This window comes from Pelophylax lessonae (assembly GCF_965119305.1).
Source record: "Pelophylax lessonae genome assembly, chromosome: 1".
Lineage (NCBI taxonomy): Eukaryota > Metazoa > Chordata > Amphibia > Anura > Ranidae > Pelophylax > Pelophylax lessonae.
The window spans coordinates 883,853,393-883,869,600 of NC_138768.1; the positions used below are offsets into that span (position 1 = coordinate 883,853,393).

General features: G+C 47.9%; 1 protein-coding gene and 1 long non-coding RNA gene across 2 annotated transcripts in view; both read left to right on the plus strand.

Moving 5' to 3' along the window:
* LOC309557791 overlaps positions 1–16,208 on the plus strand; it is a 533,354-nt gene that overhangs the window by 215,906 nt on the left and 301,240 nt on the right. The gene's annotated exons all lie outside the window — the stretch shown is intronic.
* The window catches only part of LOC309548072 (cytosolic phospholipase A2 gamma-like), a gene marked incomplete at both ends in the record, with an annotated part of 122,829 nt that overhangs the window by 21,663 nt on the left and 84,958 nt on the right, over positions 1–16,208 (plus strand). Inside the window, one exon of the mRNA XM_082248041.1 lies at positions 8,364–8,472. Within this exon, the coding sequence (XP_082104167.1) occupies positions 8,364–8,472 (109 nt within the window). The remainder of the gene's footprint in view (positions 1–8,363; positions 8,473–16,208) is intronic.

Below are 16,208 nucleotides of genomic sequence, written 5' to 3' on the forward strand. Positions count from 1 at the left end.
AGAGCGCTTCTAGAGTAACACTCACAATTTATTTCAAGAAAGAGAGGTAGCTGGTAAAGATGAACCGGCAGCATCTTTCTTCTGAGACCACTCCGGTCCCAAAGGGAGGCTATAGTACAGCATTCAGAGTCCTATCACTTTCCCTGACAGGCGGGTGCTCTTTCCCTTCTCTAGCCACTTTGCAAGAATGCACACCAATCCCAGGGGCCAAGGTCTTAAATATACTCTGTCACACCCAAGATGGCCATCAGAGTCACATGAGTGGCCAACATCCAATCAAATTTCTGCCCCAGTGACTCAGAAAACCAAAGAGGAACCATGTTCCTCATTGCTTCCTCTCCCTCTGCAATGCTGATGTTGAACGTCTCTGCAGTAGAGGCTTCAGAGGATAGGGATGCAATGAGTGCAACCAGTGACAGTGGGAAGGAAGCTGTCATATTTAGAAATGGTAGAAATATTGCTTCTATATATGATGATCAGCTCCTGCCAAACAGGAGGGCAGATGGGAAAAAGCGTGAGCGCCCGAATTGCTAAAGTTCAGTCTGAACCTAGGTTTGGACTGAATCAATGGTTCATCCTTAGTAAGGACAGATTAAAAGTAGTGATGAGCCGACCAACCCCCTGTTTGGTTCGCAACAGGGGAAATGTTCTAGCGAACATACAAACAATCACAAGTCCTCATTTTAAAGGCTTAAATGTAAAGGGACTATTAATCACCCGCTGGCCAGGGGAGAAATGAACCCATAGCCTCTAATTTGCAAGCCCGTTATTCTACCAGCTACAACACCAAGCCAGCTGATTGACCTAAGACTCTCTATGCCTAACTAACTTCTATCTGAGTTTGACAGCTCTTTTATAGGGCTCTGACGTCACCAGCACCCCATAATCCACTGCTCAGGTACAGTGAATAAATTACTGATGTCACCTCAGAAGAGGCGGCGACAATTAAAAGGTTTTAATTAAAATCCATAATTAACATTGATCACTGACATCAGTAATTTATTCACTGCACCTGAGCAATGGATTATGGGGCGCTGGTGACGTCAGAGCCCTATAAAAGAGCTGTCAAACTCAGATAGAAGTTAGTTAGGCAGAGAGAGTCTTAGGTCAATCAGCTGGCTTGGTGGCATAGCTGGTAGAATAATGGGCTAGTATATGAGAGACTGGGGGTTTGAATACCCTGGCCAGCAAGTGATCAATATTAATTATGAATTTGAATTAAAACCTATTAATTGTCCCTGCCCCTTCTGAAGTGACATCAGTAATTTATTTACTGTACCTGAGCAGTGGATTATGGGGTGCTGGTGACATCAGAGCCCTATAAAAGAGCTGTGAAACTCAGATAGAAGTTAGTTAGGCAGTTAGGCAGAGAGAGTCTTAGGTTAAACAGCTGGCTCAGTGGCGTAGGTGCTAGAATAACAGGCTTGCAAATGAAAGGCTGTGGGATTGATTCCCTGGCCAGCGAATGATTAATAATGGATATTAAATAAAACCTATTAAATTAATTATGGATGCGGGGACTCTAAGTTCCTGCGAAGCAGCCCATTTGTTCACCATTCGGGGACCGGGAGAACAGGCAGTGTTCGAGTCGAACTTAGGTTTGACTTGAACACGAAGCTCATCACTAATTAAAAGGATGTTGTTACTTTTTTACATTGTATTGTTATATTCCAGTTCAGTTTTTGCTAAATACAGTTATGCTTAAATAACACTTCAAGACAAGTAAGGTGATGGACAACATTGCTGAATAAGGCCTGAGGAGCAGAAGGTAATAGGGTTTAAGCAGCCCACAGATGATTCTTTTTTTTTTTTTTTTTTTTGTTACCATTGGGTTGAATGAAAAAAAATGTCACATATTCAAGGTGAATAAGGGAATTCTCCACTGTGCCTTTGTATTCTGACAGCGGGGAGACTTCCCTGCCATCTAAATACACTGATCAGAACTGTCAGCTGTTGGGGGGCGGCAATAAAATTGGTAAAACTGTGAGGGGGAGGTTGTACAGAGGTTGATCAGTGGTTTGACTTCGGTACAACCGGCCTGGCTATACACGGTTCGAAATGTGTCTGGTCCCTGTTCAACTTGCCTGAATTACAGTCTATGTATGGATGGCTTAAGGGTGACTTCTACAGAAAAAAAATAATGATTTAGTGATCAGTTTGTGCCGTTTTCTTCATAAGTTCATTTTAAAGTGTCATTAAATCCAAACTATGAAATACTCTCATTACATGCTGTGTAAAAGAGTATTCATACTCACAAAGCCACTCAGTAATTGTTTGGTGTAGAGTGAAATATGCAACTCCAAGAAAGTTTTAGCCCACAATTCCAGATTCCTATTGAAAAATCTTTATTGCTACATAAATGTCAAGATTAAGAACAGCTGATGCATTTTGCAATACAACCTTGTTCACAGGTAGATGTGTTGCGCTAAATCATAAATAAATACATGTGATAATATGGTTCAACAATGTAAAAAAAAATTTGAAAAAAGTCCATAAATTCCAAATAAGTGATAATAGTGCTAGATAAGGCCCTTAGGGTAAATATTATAAAGTCCACATGTAAAAACAAATAATGCTGAACAAGTCACAGCCCTTAGCGCCGACGTAACGCATACAGGGGGGAGGAGCCGTGCTGTGGACATCACTCCCTTTCCTCTCTCGCTTGGAGACTTGTTTGTTTGCCTTGCCTGACTCCATTGAGTGTATTGTGAGTACCCCTTTCTTCAAATAAACGTTTGCTGATTGATTTATAGACAGAGAGCACTAGATTGTGTTGTTTTCTGTCCTCATATTCATCTGGTTTTATGGATTTACTAGACATTAAGCCCGTTAAATTAACGGGCGCTAGAACATATGTGGTCAAACATTTGTAAAAACAGACTTAGCAGTAAGTCCACGCGAGCGCGCACCCGCTGTGCGCCTGCGCACACCAACCGCTTCCAACAGTTTTGCCCGGCTGCCCAAAGTCTCTGCGCTCCAAGTCCCAACGGCTGTCCGTGGGGCACATGCGCAGTAGCGCAATCCCACGCACACAGGGACTGGACGCAGAGACACTTTACTTTATATGTATAGATTATTTAGTATACTTAGAACAGAAGGAGATATATATATATATATGGGGGGGGAGGGGATTGTAGTGTGTTGGGGGGAGGGGATTGTAGTGTGTTGGGGAAGGGAGGAGATTGTAGTGTATGGGGAGGGGATTGTAGTGTATGTGGAGGGGAGGGGATTGTAGTGTATGGGGGAGGGAGGGGATTGTAGTGTGGGGGGAGGGGATTGCAGTGTATGGGGGGAGGGGATTGTAGTGTATGGGGGAGGGAGGGGATTGTAGTGTATGGGGGGACAGAGGGGATTGTAGTCTATGGGGGGGAGATTATAGTGTATGGGGGAGGGGTTCTACAGTGCATGGGGGGGATGGGTTCTACAGTGTATGGGGGAGGGAGGGGATTGAAGCGTGGGTGGGGAGAGGGAGGGGATTGTAGTGGGGGGAGGGAGGGGATTGTAGTGTGTTGGGGGAGGGGATTGTAGTGTGTTGGGGAAGGGAGGGGATTGTAGTGTATGGGGAGGGGATTGTAGTGTATGGGGAAGGGAGGGGATTGTAGTGTGGGGGGAGGGAGGGGATTGTAGTTTGGGGGGGAGTGAGGGGATTGTAGTGTATGAGGGGGGGAGAGAGGGAATTGTAGTGTATGGGGGGAGGGGATTGTAGTGTATGGGGGGGAGGGGATTATAGTGTAGGGGGGGAGGGGATTATAGTGTATGGGGAGGGAGGGGATTGTAGTGTATGGGGGAGGGAGGGGATTGTAGTGTGTGGGGGAGGGAGGGGATGGTAGTGTGTGTGGGGGAGAGAGGGGACTGTAGTGTATGGGGGGGATTGTAGTGTATGGGGGTAGGAGGGGATTGTAGTGTATGGTGGGGGGACAGAGGGGATTGTAGTGTATGGGGGGGGGGGGAGATTATAGTGTATGGGGGAGGGGTTCTACAGCGCATGGGGGGATGGGTTCTACAGTGTATGGGGAGGGAGGGGATTGAAGCATGGGTGGGGGGAGGGAGGGGATTGTAGTGTGTTGGGAGGAGGGGATTGTAGTGTATGGGGGGGGGAGATTATAGTGTATGGGGGAGGGGTTCTACAGCGCATGGGGGGGATGGGTTCTACAGTGTATGGGGAGGGAGGGGATTGAAGCATGGGTGGGGGGAGGGAGGGGATTGTAGTGTGTTGGGAGGAGGGGATTGTAGTGTGTTGGGGAAGGGAGGGGATTGTAGTGTATGGGGAGGGGATTGTAGTGTATGGGGAGGGAGGGGATTGTAGTGTATGGGGAAGGGAGGGGATTGTAGTGTGGGGGGAGGGAGGGGATTGTAGTGTGGGGGGAGGGAGGGGATTGTAGTGTGGAAGGGAGGGAGGGGATTGTAGTGTATGGGGCAGAGGGAGGGGATTGTAGTGTATGGGGGGAGGGGACTGTAGTGTATGGGGGAGGGAGGGGATTGTAGTGAATGGGGGGTTATTATAGTGTATGGGGGAGGGGCTCTACAGTGTATGGAGAGGGAGAGGATTATAGCGTGGGGGGGGAGGGGATTGTAGTGGGGGGAGGGAGGGGATTGTAGTGTGTTGGGGGGGAGGGGATTGTAGTGTGTTGGGGAAGGGAGGAGATTGTAGTGTATGGGGAGGGGATTGTAGTGTGTTGGGGAAGGGAGGGGATTGTAGTGTATCGGGGAGAGAGGGGATTGTAGTGTGGGGGGGAGGGAGAGGATTGTAGTGTATGGGGGGGGAGGGGATTGTAGTGTATGGAGGAGGGAGGGGATTGTAGTGTATAGGGGGACAGAGGGTATTGTAGTGTATGGGGGGGAGATTATAGTGTATGGGGGAGGGGTTCTGCAGTGTATGGGGGAGGGGTTCTACAGTGTATGGGGGAAGAGAGGGGATTGAAGCATGAGGGGGAGGGAGGGTATTGTAGTGGGGGGGGGAGGGGATTGTAGTGTGTTGGGGAAGGGAGGGGATTGTAGTGTATGGGGAAGGGAGGGGATTGTAGTGTGGGGGGAGGGAGGGAGAGGATTGTAGTGTGGGGGAGGGAGGGAGAGGATTGTAGTGTGGGGGAGGGAGGGGATTGTAGTGTGGGGGGAGGGAGGGGATTGTAGTGCATGGGGGAGGGAGTGGATTGTAGTGTGGGGGGGTAGAGAGGATTGTAGTGTATGGGGGGAGGGGATTGTAGTGTATGGGGGAGGGGATTGTAGTGTATGGGGGAGGGGATTGTAGTGTATGGGGGAGGGAGGGGATTGTAGTGTATGGGGGAGGGAGGGGATTGTATTGTATGGAGGGGAGGGGATTGTAGTGTATGGGGGAGGTAGGGGATTGTAGTGTATGGTGGAGGGAGGGGATTGTAGTTTGGGGGGTACAGGGGATTGTAGTGTATGGGGGAGGGGATTGTAGTGTATGAGGGAGGGAGGGGATTGTAGTGTATGAGGGAGGGAGGGGATTGTAGTGTATGGGGGAGGGGATTGTAGTGCATGGGGGAGGGGATTGTAGTGTATGGGGGAGGAAGGGGATTGTAGTGCATGGGGGAGGGAGGGGATTGTAGTGTGGGGGGGAAGAGGGGATTGTAGTGTATGGGGGGAGGTGATTGTAGTGTATGAGGGAGGGAGGGGATTGTAGTGTATGGGGGAGGGAGGGGATTGTAGTGTATGGGGGAGGGAGGGGATTGTAGTGTATGGGGGAGGGAGGGGATTGTATTGTATGGGGGAGGGAGGGGATTGTAGTGTATGGGGGGGAGGGATTGTAGTGTATGAGGGAGGGAGGGGATTGTATTGTATGGAGGGGAGGGGATTGTAGGGTATGGGGGAGGCAGGGGATTGTATTGTATGGGGGGGGGAGGGGATTGTAGTGTATGGGGGGAGGGATTGTAGTGTATGAGGGAGGGAGGGGATTGTATTGTATGGAGGGGAGGGGATTGTAGTGTATGGGGGAGGCAGGGGATTGTAATGTATGGAGGGGAGGGGATTGTAGTGTATGGGGGGATTGAACGATAAATGTCGGGTTGGAGATTGGTGTGGGGGAAAGGAGATGTGAGGGCAGGAAATCAGAGAGGAGGGGAGCTCCTGACACACACAGAACAGTGGATCGTTTAATAGGAAAAGACACCCAAATACACCACCACCTCCCTCCCGGGAAAATTGCTGTCACGGGCGAACAAAAGGTGCTGGAGACCCCAAAATTGTACTGCAGGTGGCCAAGACAGAGTGTGTTGGGGAAGGGAGGGGATTGTAGTGTGGGGGGGGAGGGAGAGGATTGTAGTGTATGGGGGGGGAGGGAGGGGATTGTAGTGTATGGAGGAGGGAGGGGATTTTAGTGTATGGGGGGACAGAGGGGATTGTAGTATATGGGGGGGGGGAGATTATAGTGTATGGGGTAGGGGTTTTGCAGTGTATGGGGGAGGGGTTCTACAGTGTATGGGGGAGAGAGGGAATTGAAGCGTGAGGGGGAGGGAGGGGATTGTAGTGTATGGGGAGGGGATTGTAGTGTATGGGGAAGGGAGGGGATTGTAGTGTGGGGGGAGGGAGGGAGAGGATTGTAGTGTATGGGGGAGGGAGGGGATTGTAGTGTATGGGGGAGGGAGGGGATTGTAGTGGGGGGGTAGAGGGGATTGTAGTGTATGGGGGGAGGGGATTGTAGTGTATGAGGGAGGGAGGGGATTGTATTGTATGGAGGGGAGGGGATTGTAGTGTATGGGGGAGGGAGGGGATTGTAATGTATGGAGGGGAGGGGATTGTAGTGTATGGGGGGGATTGAACGATAAATGTCGGGTTGGAGATTCATGTGGGGGAGGGGAGATGTGAGGGCAGGAAATCAGAGAGGAGGGGAGCTCCTCACACACACAGAACAGTGGATCGTTTAATAGGAAAATACACCCAAATACACCCCCACCTCCCTCCCGGGAAAATTGCTGTCACGGGCGAACAAAAGGTGCTGGAGACCCCAAAATTGTACCACAGGTGGCCAAGACACTCCCCTACAGCTGAGAAAAATTTTGGTGTTTGGGGATGTAAGGGCGTGGAGCAGTGACCCCGAGAATCGGGCCGTGACCTAACCCCGAGGTGACCAGGTTTAACATTGGAGTCTATGGCAGGGGAGGCACGGTTCTCGGGGTCACTGTTCCGCGCCCTTTCATCCCCGAACCCCCAACATTTTTCTCAGCTGTAGGGGAGTGTCTTGGCCACCTGCGGTACAATTTTGGGGTCTCCAGCCCTTTTGGTTCGCCCGTGACAGCAATTTTCCCACGGCGGTGTTCTCTGCGTCCCAACGGCTGTTAGTTCAGCACATGCGCAGTAGTGCAATATCACGGACACAGGGAAAGCGGACGCAGGAACACTGGGGTTTTATTAATATAGATGGGCTTCATGATCCTGGACTCTCCTGAGATATTGTTTTGCTGGCTTTATATCACCCCTGCAGGGGACTGCTGTTTCTGACCCTGGGTGGCTCCTGGGTCAGATACTGAGGTGAGAGGCTTGTATATCTGGTGGCAGATCCTTATAATCAAGGAGGTGTCTTTTGGAATTAATTGATCACAGCACTATTATTTGTTTTTACCCTAAGGGGCTTATCTAGAACTATTATCACTTATTTGGAATTTATGGACTTTTTTCACTTTTTTTTTTTTACATTGTTGAACCATATTATCACATGTATTTATTTATGATTTAGCGCAACACATCTACATTGGATTTGTTTTCTTTTTGTGTAGTGGGATCACAATTTAGTACACCACTAATAACACTGAACCTTGGGGTACACCACTAATAACACCTAACCTTGAAGTACACCACTAATAACACCTAACCTTGAAGTACACCACTAATAACACTGAACCTTGGAGTATACCACAAATAACACTGAATCTTGGGGCACACCACTAATAACACTGAATCTTGAGGACCCCAATAATAACACTGAACATTGGGGTACATCACTAATAACACTGAACCTTGGGGTACACCACTAATAACACCGAACCTTGGGGTACACCACTAATAACACTGAATCTTGAGGACCCCACTAATAACACTGAACCTTGGGGTACACCACTAATAACAATGAACCTTGGGGTACACCACTAATAACACTGAATCTTGGGGTACACCACTAATAACACTGAACCTTGGGGTACACCACTAATAACACTGAACCTTGGGGTACACCACTAATAACACTGAATCTTGGGGTACACCACTAATAACACTGAACCTTGGGGTACACCACTAATAACACTGAACCTTGGGGTACACCACTAATAACACTGAATCTTGAGGACCCCAATAATAACACTGAACTTTGGGGTACACGCACTATTAATATTCATCTCTTTTATCTCCAGATCAATGATGGAAAGCTGTCCAGTCACAAGGAGATGTGTGAGACCGGTGAAGTCCCGTATCCCATCTACTCTGCTGTGAGAGAGTATCAAATACATGATAACAAACCAGGTGACTTTACTAGAACAGCACCCCTTCATGCCTGAGCCTTTTTCTGACATTTGTTGCTTACAAGTTAAAATACGTATTTTTTGCTAGAAAATTAGTTAGAACCCCCAAACATCATATATATTTTATTATAGTCTAGTACTCTAGAGAATAAAATGGCGACCATTGCAATATTTTATGTTACACGGTATTTGCACAGCAGTCTTTCAAATGCAATTTTTTGAGAAGAAATACATTTTCATGAATTAAAAAAACAGTAAAGTTAGCCTAATTTTTTTGTATAATGTGAAAGATGATGTTACACCGAGTAAATAGATACTTAACAGGTCATGCTTTAAAATTGCGCACACTTGTGGAATGGAGCCAAACTACAGTACTTCAAAATCTCTATAGGCGATGCTTTAAAAAAATGTTAACGGTTACCAGTTTAGAGTTCCAGAGGGGATCTAGGGACAGAATTATTGCTCTCGGTCTGACGATCGCAGCAATACCTCACATGTGTGGTTTGAGCACCGTTTACTAATGTGGGTGCGATTTACAAATGTGTTCACTTCTCAGCGCAAGCACGCAGGGACGGGCACTTTTACTTTTTTTTTTTTCTTATTTTATATATGTATATATATTTTTTTTTTTTATTATTATTATTATTTTGATCACTTCTATTGTTGTCACAAGGAATGCAAAAATCCCATGTGACAGTAATAGGCAGTGACAGGTACTCTGAAAGACCCCCAAATACCTCCTTTGCACTTAAAAGCATTCAAAACGCCAAGTTTGGCTATTTTGAATACTTTTTTTATTTAAACATATGTTTATTAGTAATTTTGTTATACAAGAACAAGAAAGAAACAAGGAATGAACTTAGGTATACATTGGTACAGGACATTTATGAAAAAACAGAAACATGGAAAGGTATCAACATGTTAGTCATTTTCATAACCTGGTGCGAAAATAGGGTAATAGATTGCACCGGAAAGGAGAGGAAAAGAGAAGAAAAAAGGAAAGAAAGAAAAAAGAAAAGGGGGGGGGGGAGTAGGGGAGGATGTGGGCATAAAGGAGGGGAAAGCGGTAGTCTTGCCTGGTACGGGAAGAGAGTATCGGTACTATATGGGTTAGGATGACTCTGGTCTGGTCTACCGTGCTAACTTAAACAACAATACACCCATTAGATAAAATAAAATACATCTTTCATAGTATTAACCTATAATAAATAGTGACCCAATGGAGTGGAACGTCTCAGGTCTGTAGTTTACCTAGCGTTCGTGAAACTGATACTTCGAGGAACCAGTCTGTGTACTGAAAAGATGACATTATGGTTTTGATTTCTGTAGATGAGAAATAATGTTCTATGTAGGTACGCCATCTGTTGAAAAATTGCTTTGTGTGTATAAAATATAGGAATTTTCATCTGGGGAAAAAGGACCCAAGGGCACCACATCCCAATAGAGGAAATAGGAAAACTCAACAACCCATAAATTTGAGGGGAGGAAGAGAGAATTGGGTTGGGGATTTTTTAGGTGCCAATAAACAGATAAATGATTTAAAAAATACAAATGTTAAAATTGATTTAAAATGAAAAAAAAAAAAAAAAGAAAACAGGAAATTGAAAGACATACAATATTAAAATCAATGTATGAGCTGCATGTATACTCAGATCATATGCAAAATATGTATATTGATATCACGGAGTAGCAATCCCGACATGTTTCACCAAAACGGTTTCCTCTGAGCTACTCCAGTGATGAGACAGGTAGAAAATCTTTATCAACATAGTACCATACGTTAGGTTGATTATAAACGGATCAAGGAGCGCACCCAGGGGGGCGTGGCCAAGATGGAGACCTGAGCGGTTGCACTTGCCGGAGCTCTGCTGAATCTTCTGTCCCTTCTGCCGGCTACTCCTCTCCTACGGCTCCCGGACCTGCACTGTCCCGCTATCCATGCGCCGGAGATCTGCGGGAACCACGGGGAGGGGAAAAAAGTTGAAGTTTCCAACCATTTTGGAGGATTCTCCCCCGATGGCTCCGGGCAGGTCAGTGGCGGGAAGGCCGATCCCTTGCTCCAACATGGCGTCACAAACTGATCCGGACATGCAGGCTTCCTCCTCGCAGCTGCGACTAGAGGATGTCATGGCCGCTATTGCTACCTGCCAGTCTGCCCTCACCTCTAAAATCGAGGCAGTGCAGCTGGATGTGGGGATCATTCGGCAGGACATGGACAAGCTGCGCTCGCGCCTGTCCACGGCGGAGCAGCGCCTGGGCCAGGCCGAAGATCTGGTCGGGGATCATACTGGAGCCATCCGCTCCCTGCAGACGAGGGTGAAGGCGCTTGATAACGGGGGCGGAGATCCTTTCCCGCGGCATATCAGACCACGCACCTGTCTGTTTGCATATTGAACTTTCACGTGCTGTGGGCTCCAGGCTCTGGAGACTGTCGAGGTACTGGGCTCAGGATGAACGACTGCAGTCTCAAATGACCGAGGTGATAGCTGCCCACTGGGACTCTAATGTTGACTCTGCTGTGCCTACGGTTGTGTGGGACTCCTTTAAGGTTTGGATTAGGGGGGAGTACATTTCCTGCATTTCCCATATTCAGAGGAAGGCCCTGGGATCCCTGCGGGATTTGGAGGAGAGGACGGCTGCCCTGGAGGAGGCCTATGTCTCGGACCCTTCGCCTGAGAGGCATGCGGAGTTTCAGCGGGCTCTCCGTGCCCTTTCGGTATTTAGAATGGAGGCTACTACCAAGGCCATGGTGCACTCTGCTCAGCGTGTATTTGAATATGGGGGTAAAAATGGCAGGCTCTTGGCTTGGTTGGCGAGGAGTCAGTCGCCGACCACGCCGGTGGGATCTATTCGGTTGGAGGGGGGAGACCTTGTCTCCTCTCCGGACCGGGTTAACGCTCGCTTTGCAGAATTTTTTGAATCTGTCTACTCTTCTAGGGCTGAGTACTCATTGCCTGAGCTGTCCGCCTATCTGGACGGGGTCTCCTTTCCTGTTCTGGAGGCATCTGCCAGGGATCGGTTGGAGGACGTGATTACTCTGGGGGAGGTTTGGGCGGCGATCTCTGGGTTGCAGAAGGGGAAGACGCCGGGTGCGGAGGGGCTTCCGGGCGAATTTTACTCAGTGAATGTGGAATTGCTTGCCCCGTGCCTCTTCTCCCTGCTCACGGAGTTTGCCTCTCTGGACTCCCTCCCCGCCTCGATGGAGGAGGAGGCGGTGGTAGTCCTTATTCCCAATCCGGGCAAGGACCCCCTGGACTGTGCGTCCTATCGCCCCATTTCGTTGTTGAATGTGGATGCCAAGATCTTTGCTAAGATCTTGGCCTCTCGTTTGTCCACGGTTATTGAGGAGTTGATTAACGTCGACCAGACGGGCTTTATGCCTGGCCGGGGGACCGACATTAATATCAGGCGTCTTTTCCTCAACATGTCTATCACCCACGACAACGCTGGCTCCAGAGTTATTGCCTCTTTAGATGCCGAGAAGGCGTTTGACTCGGTGGAGTGGGACTACCTCTGGGAGGTCCTACGTAGATTCGGCTTTGGTCCCAAGTTTATCCACGGCCTGAAGCTGCTGTATAAGGCACCTAAAGCGCGTGTTCGCACGAATGGTGACCTCTCTGGGCTGTTTCCTCTCCACCGGGGCACTCGTCAGGGGTGTCCTTTGTCCCCCAGCCTCTTCGCTCTGGCTCTGGAGCCTCTCGCTATTTTGATCCGGGCGGCTGACGCTGTGGAGGGTCTGCGGGTGGGTGCGCTGGAGGAGAAATTTTCTCTTTATGCGGACGACACCCTTCTCTATCTTCGGGATGCGGGCTCTTCTCTTGCGGCGGCACTCACCATTTTTGATACCTTTGGGGTGTATTCTGGTATTCGCATTAACTGGTCTAAATCGGTACATTTCCTGCTTGATGATTCGGCACGGCAACTGGCTCCGCAGACCCCCCTCCGTTGGGTGACTGAATTTAGGTATCTTGGGGTTCAGGTGTCCAAGCCCCTTGATTCCTTTGTGGACAAAAACCTGCTACCTCTCCTGTCTGACCTGAAGGCGCGCTGCGCCGCATGGGCCAGTCTGCCGTTGAATCTCTTGGGGAAAATTAACCTTCTGAAAATGATGATTCTGCCCAAGTTCACCTATGTTTTCCGTAATTCCCTGTGATGGGTCCCTGGTAGGTTTTTCCGTGAGGTTGATACCTGTGTGGGGTCCTTTATTTGGGGGGGCTCGGTCCCGCGTCTGGCTAGATCCATTATGTGGCTTCCGCCTGACCTGGGGGGCCTGGCTCTTCCCAACTTTCAGGTGTATTACTGGGCGGCGGTCTTGGTCACTGTACACTAGTGATTTCAGGGCTCCACTATGAATGCTGCTACGTGTTTGGAGGCGGCCCACCTGGGCTCCCTGGCAGACCTGCGTAACTTTGTGTACCGTGGCCCTAGGGCTTATGACTCTGTCCCTGGCCCCTCCCGTGTTACCTGGCGTGTTTGGGTTGCGGCCCGGAAAAGGTTTATGCAGCCTAATCAGTGGTCTCCCGACCAGCCTCTTTGGGGGAATCCCTTTCTCCCTCACTTGCGTATGCTTCCAGATCCGCAGGTCTGGGCGAGATATGGGGTGACATCCCTGGGGGATGTCATGGCCTCGGATGGGGTCCTGTCATTTGCGCAGTTGAAGGACGGGTTTGGCCTGCCTCTGTGGATGAGGTTTAGATACTTCCAGCTTCGTCATGCCCTCCGGTCACAATTCAGGGTGCCTCCTCTTCTCCAGTCTGATCCCATCGAAAAGATCTTGGCCCCTGGGGACTTGTTAAAACCTTTGTCTACCCTTTATGCCTCTCTCCTGGGTTCTGAATCTCCCAAACTTGAACGCCTCTGGACTCAGTGGCAGTCTGATCTCCCCTCGTTGGACAGGGAGGGTTGGGAAGAATGCCTAGAAGCGGGTCCTAAGTTGGTTATCCCTTCCCGTGATTAGTTGATTCAGGTGAAATTTCTGCATAGGGTCTATTACACTCCTGAGAGGTTGCATCGTATCTATACTGACAGGGAGGTTACCTGCCAGCGCTGTCGCTCCCACCCGGGGTCTTACCTTCATATGTTCTGGGACTGTCCTGTGATTGCTAGTTATTGGTCGGCAGTTTTCGGGGCTTTTAATGCTAAGCTGGGTTTGACTCTCCTGCCCTCCCCCGAGCTGGCACTCCTGGGTATTCATGAGGATGACCAGCGCTCTCACCACTCCAAGCTCCTCCTTTCCTTTCTTCTTTTCTATGCGAAGAAGAGTATACTCCTCCGGTGGTCGACTCCGTCTCCTCCAGATGTGCCGTTTTGGCTTAAACTGGTGGATGCGGACTTGCCCTTGTACATGCTGACATACATAAATAGGGGTTACCCTTGGAAATATGATAAGGTCTGGGCGCCATGGACTGCGGATTGATGTTGTCTGCTCTGTCCCTCCCCCCCTCCCTCTTCTCACCCCTTCTCCCCCCCCCCCCACTTTTTTTTTTTCTCTTATATCCATTCTCTTCTTCCCCCCCCCTCCCCCCCTTTTTTTCTTTCTCCCACTTTCCCTTTTTATTTTTTCTGTTCCCCTTAGTCTCTCTGGGGTTGATGTTGCCCGGGACTGATTGCTTTGTATTTCGTGACTCTTAGATCTGTGCCTCTCGACATTTTTTAGTTTGGTTACTGTATACTACTGTTGTCTTGTGGTGTTTAGACTCACACATGTATTATGTTGATTGTCTATTTCTGATCTCTTTTCTGTACACATGTTTTTTTTTCAATAAAGCACTCCTTGTTGTTAAAAAAAAAAAAAGGAGCGCACCCAAGGGATTCTATAAGTTTAAGGTGTGTCAAGCATAAATTAATTATAGGTATGTTTAGAATATCCGGTACCAACATCCCTGTACTTAGATATAAGTAACACTCTGAAGTTACAGAGCTCTCGTGTATACGAGGAAAAGGAGGGCTTGGCTATACCAATTTGTTTGGGACTTTTAACGGTACCAATATGAGAAATTTGATAAAGACAACAAAAGTATAAAAAATTATAAATTTTATTCACAACTTTAAAAAAATTCATCTTATTAAAGATTTTTTAGGATGAATGTTGGCAAACAAAGAGACATACAAAAGATATAAAAGAGAGACCACATATATCTATAAACAATGAAATATATCACATGAGTGAATATTGTTACATATATAAGATCAAATGGCTGATAATTGCTCAGAGTGAATAAGCAGAGGGTTCATCCACTATGGCAAAATTCAGCGCCCGCCCGACATGTTTCACCACAAGGGCTTCTTCAGGGGCATAGCATACAATGTATTGAAGGTTATATTGCTATATGAGACATGAAACAAAAACAAACAGAGTTTGTTAGCAACAAATAAACATCAAAAACATTTATATTGCTTATGGTGGAGCATGCCAAAGGTCCGTGCAAGCCTCCAGGGGAACAAAATTTCCTCTACTGCTAGGGGAGCCCCCAGACACCAAGAGGAAACACCGAAACATAGTGCACATGCAGGGCAACCAGGGGTGTGATACATACTGGGGGGGGGACGGGTGCGGGAGCAGATATTAGTAGACAGAAACATGAAGATGTACGGTAGAGGCCTAATATAGAATGTCTTAACTGCATGCGACATGCAGATGAGCCTAAAAAGGGGCATATTGTACTTCAAGAAAAACAACGAGACATCTTCATATGTAATAGATATAAAGGTATTTGGCATGTATATTGAGAGTAGTGGGGAGAGCGGTTGCGCACCTACGGCTGCTCAGGTAGCTTCTCCGTAAGGTAATTTATAATGGCATTATCTAAAAAAATAATGTCAGGGAAAAAGCCATTAGATTAAATCCATGAAATCATACTAGAGGCACATAGGAAATAGATAAAGAATAACAGCTCCAGGTACGAAGGATTAGGAGACTATGTTATGTATATACCTGAAAACAGCTATATGAAGCTAAAGTTAGTATAGCGGTGTACCACGTCATATATACTGGTAAGGTTGGGTCAGACTGCACCACCTTTAGAGACGGTCCAGGTTCCCAGGTAGGATAGTTATATACTGAAAGGAGATAAACAACATAAGGAGCAGTGCTTAGGGTTATCTCCAAATTGTATTCGGTGTGTTGAAAAGGCTGAAAGGTGTGCAGAGTTACTCACCGCTGCAAGCTACATGTCCGAAATCCCCACAGACTAGCGCCATACTAGATGGCGTGGGTTTAAATATCCGCTCCAACCCGACAGACACGCTTCCGGAGAAGTGACGTCCGCCGGGCCCGGTCTCGAACTGCGCATGCGCCAATATATGGCGCACGCGCAGTGCTAAAATAGGGAGTCAAGGGATGCCCGAGTTTCCCAAAGCCGCAGGGGAGCCGGTGGCGCCGAGAAGGCAACCACAGTTCCCCTGTGAAGAGACCGCACACCCGTCCCCCGCCAGATGGCCCCCCCCGGGTCCCAAAGCCTGACACATCCGCCACGGACGTCACCCCCCATGAACCGAGGACCCCCCCAAGCATACCAACGGCATACATGCCACCAAAGCAATTAGATATTACAAACATATGTCATATATAATAATGTCATGGCAATGGCAAAGACCTCTACCATGGTACAATTGATTCTTAAATGCAGAATAATCTTACATAAATGCAGATGTGTATAAATTCCAGGTAACAATTTTGTAAAGGAGAACGCATAAGTAAATACAACAACAGAGCAAGAAAGTTTAGAACCAAAAATT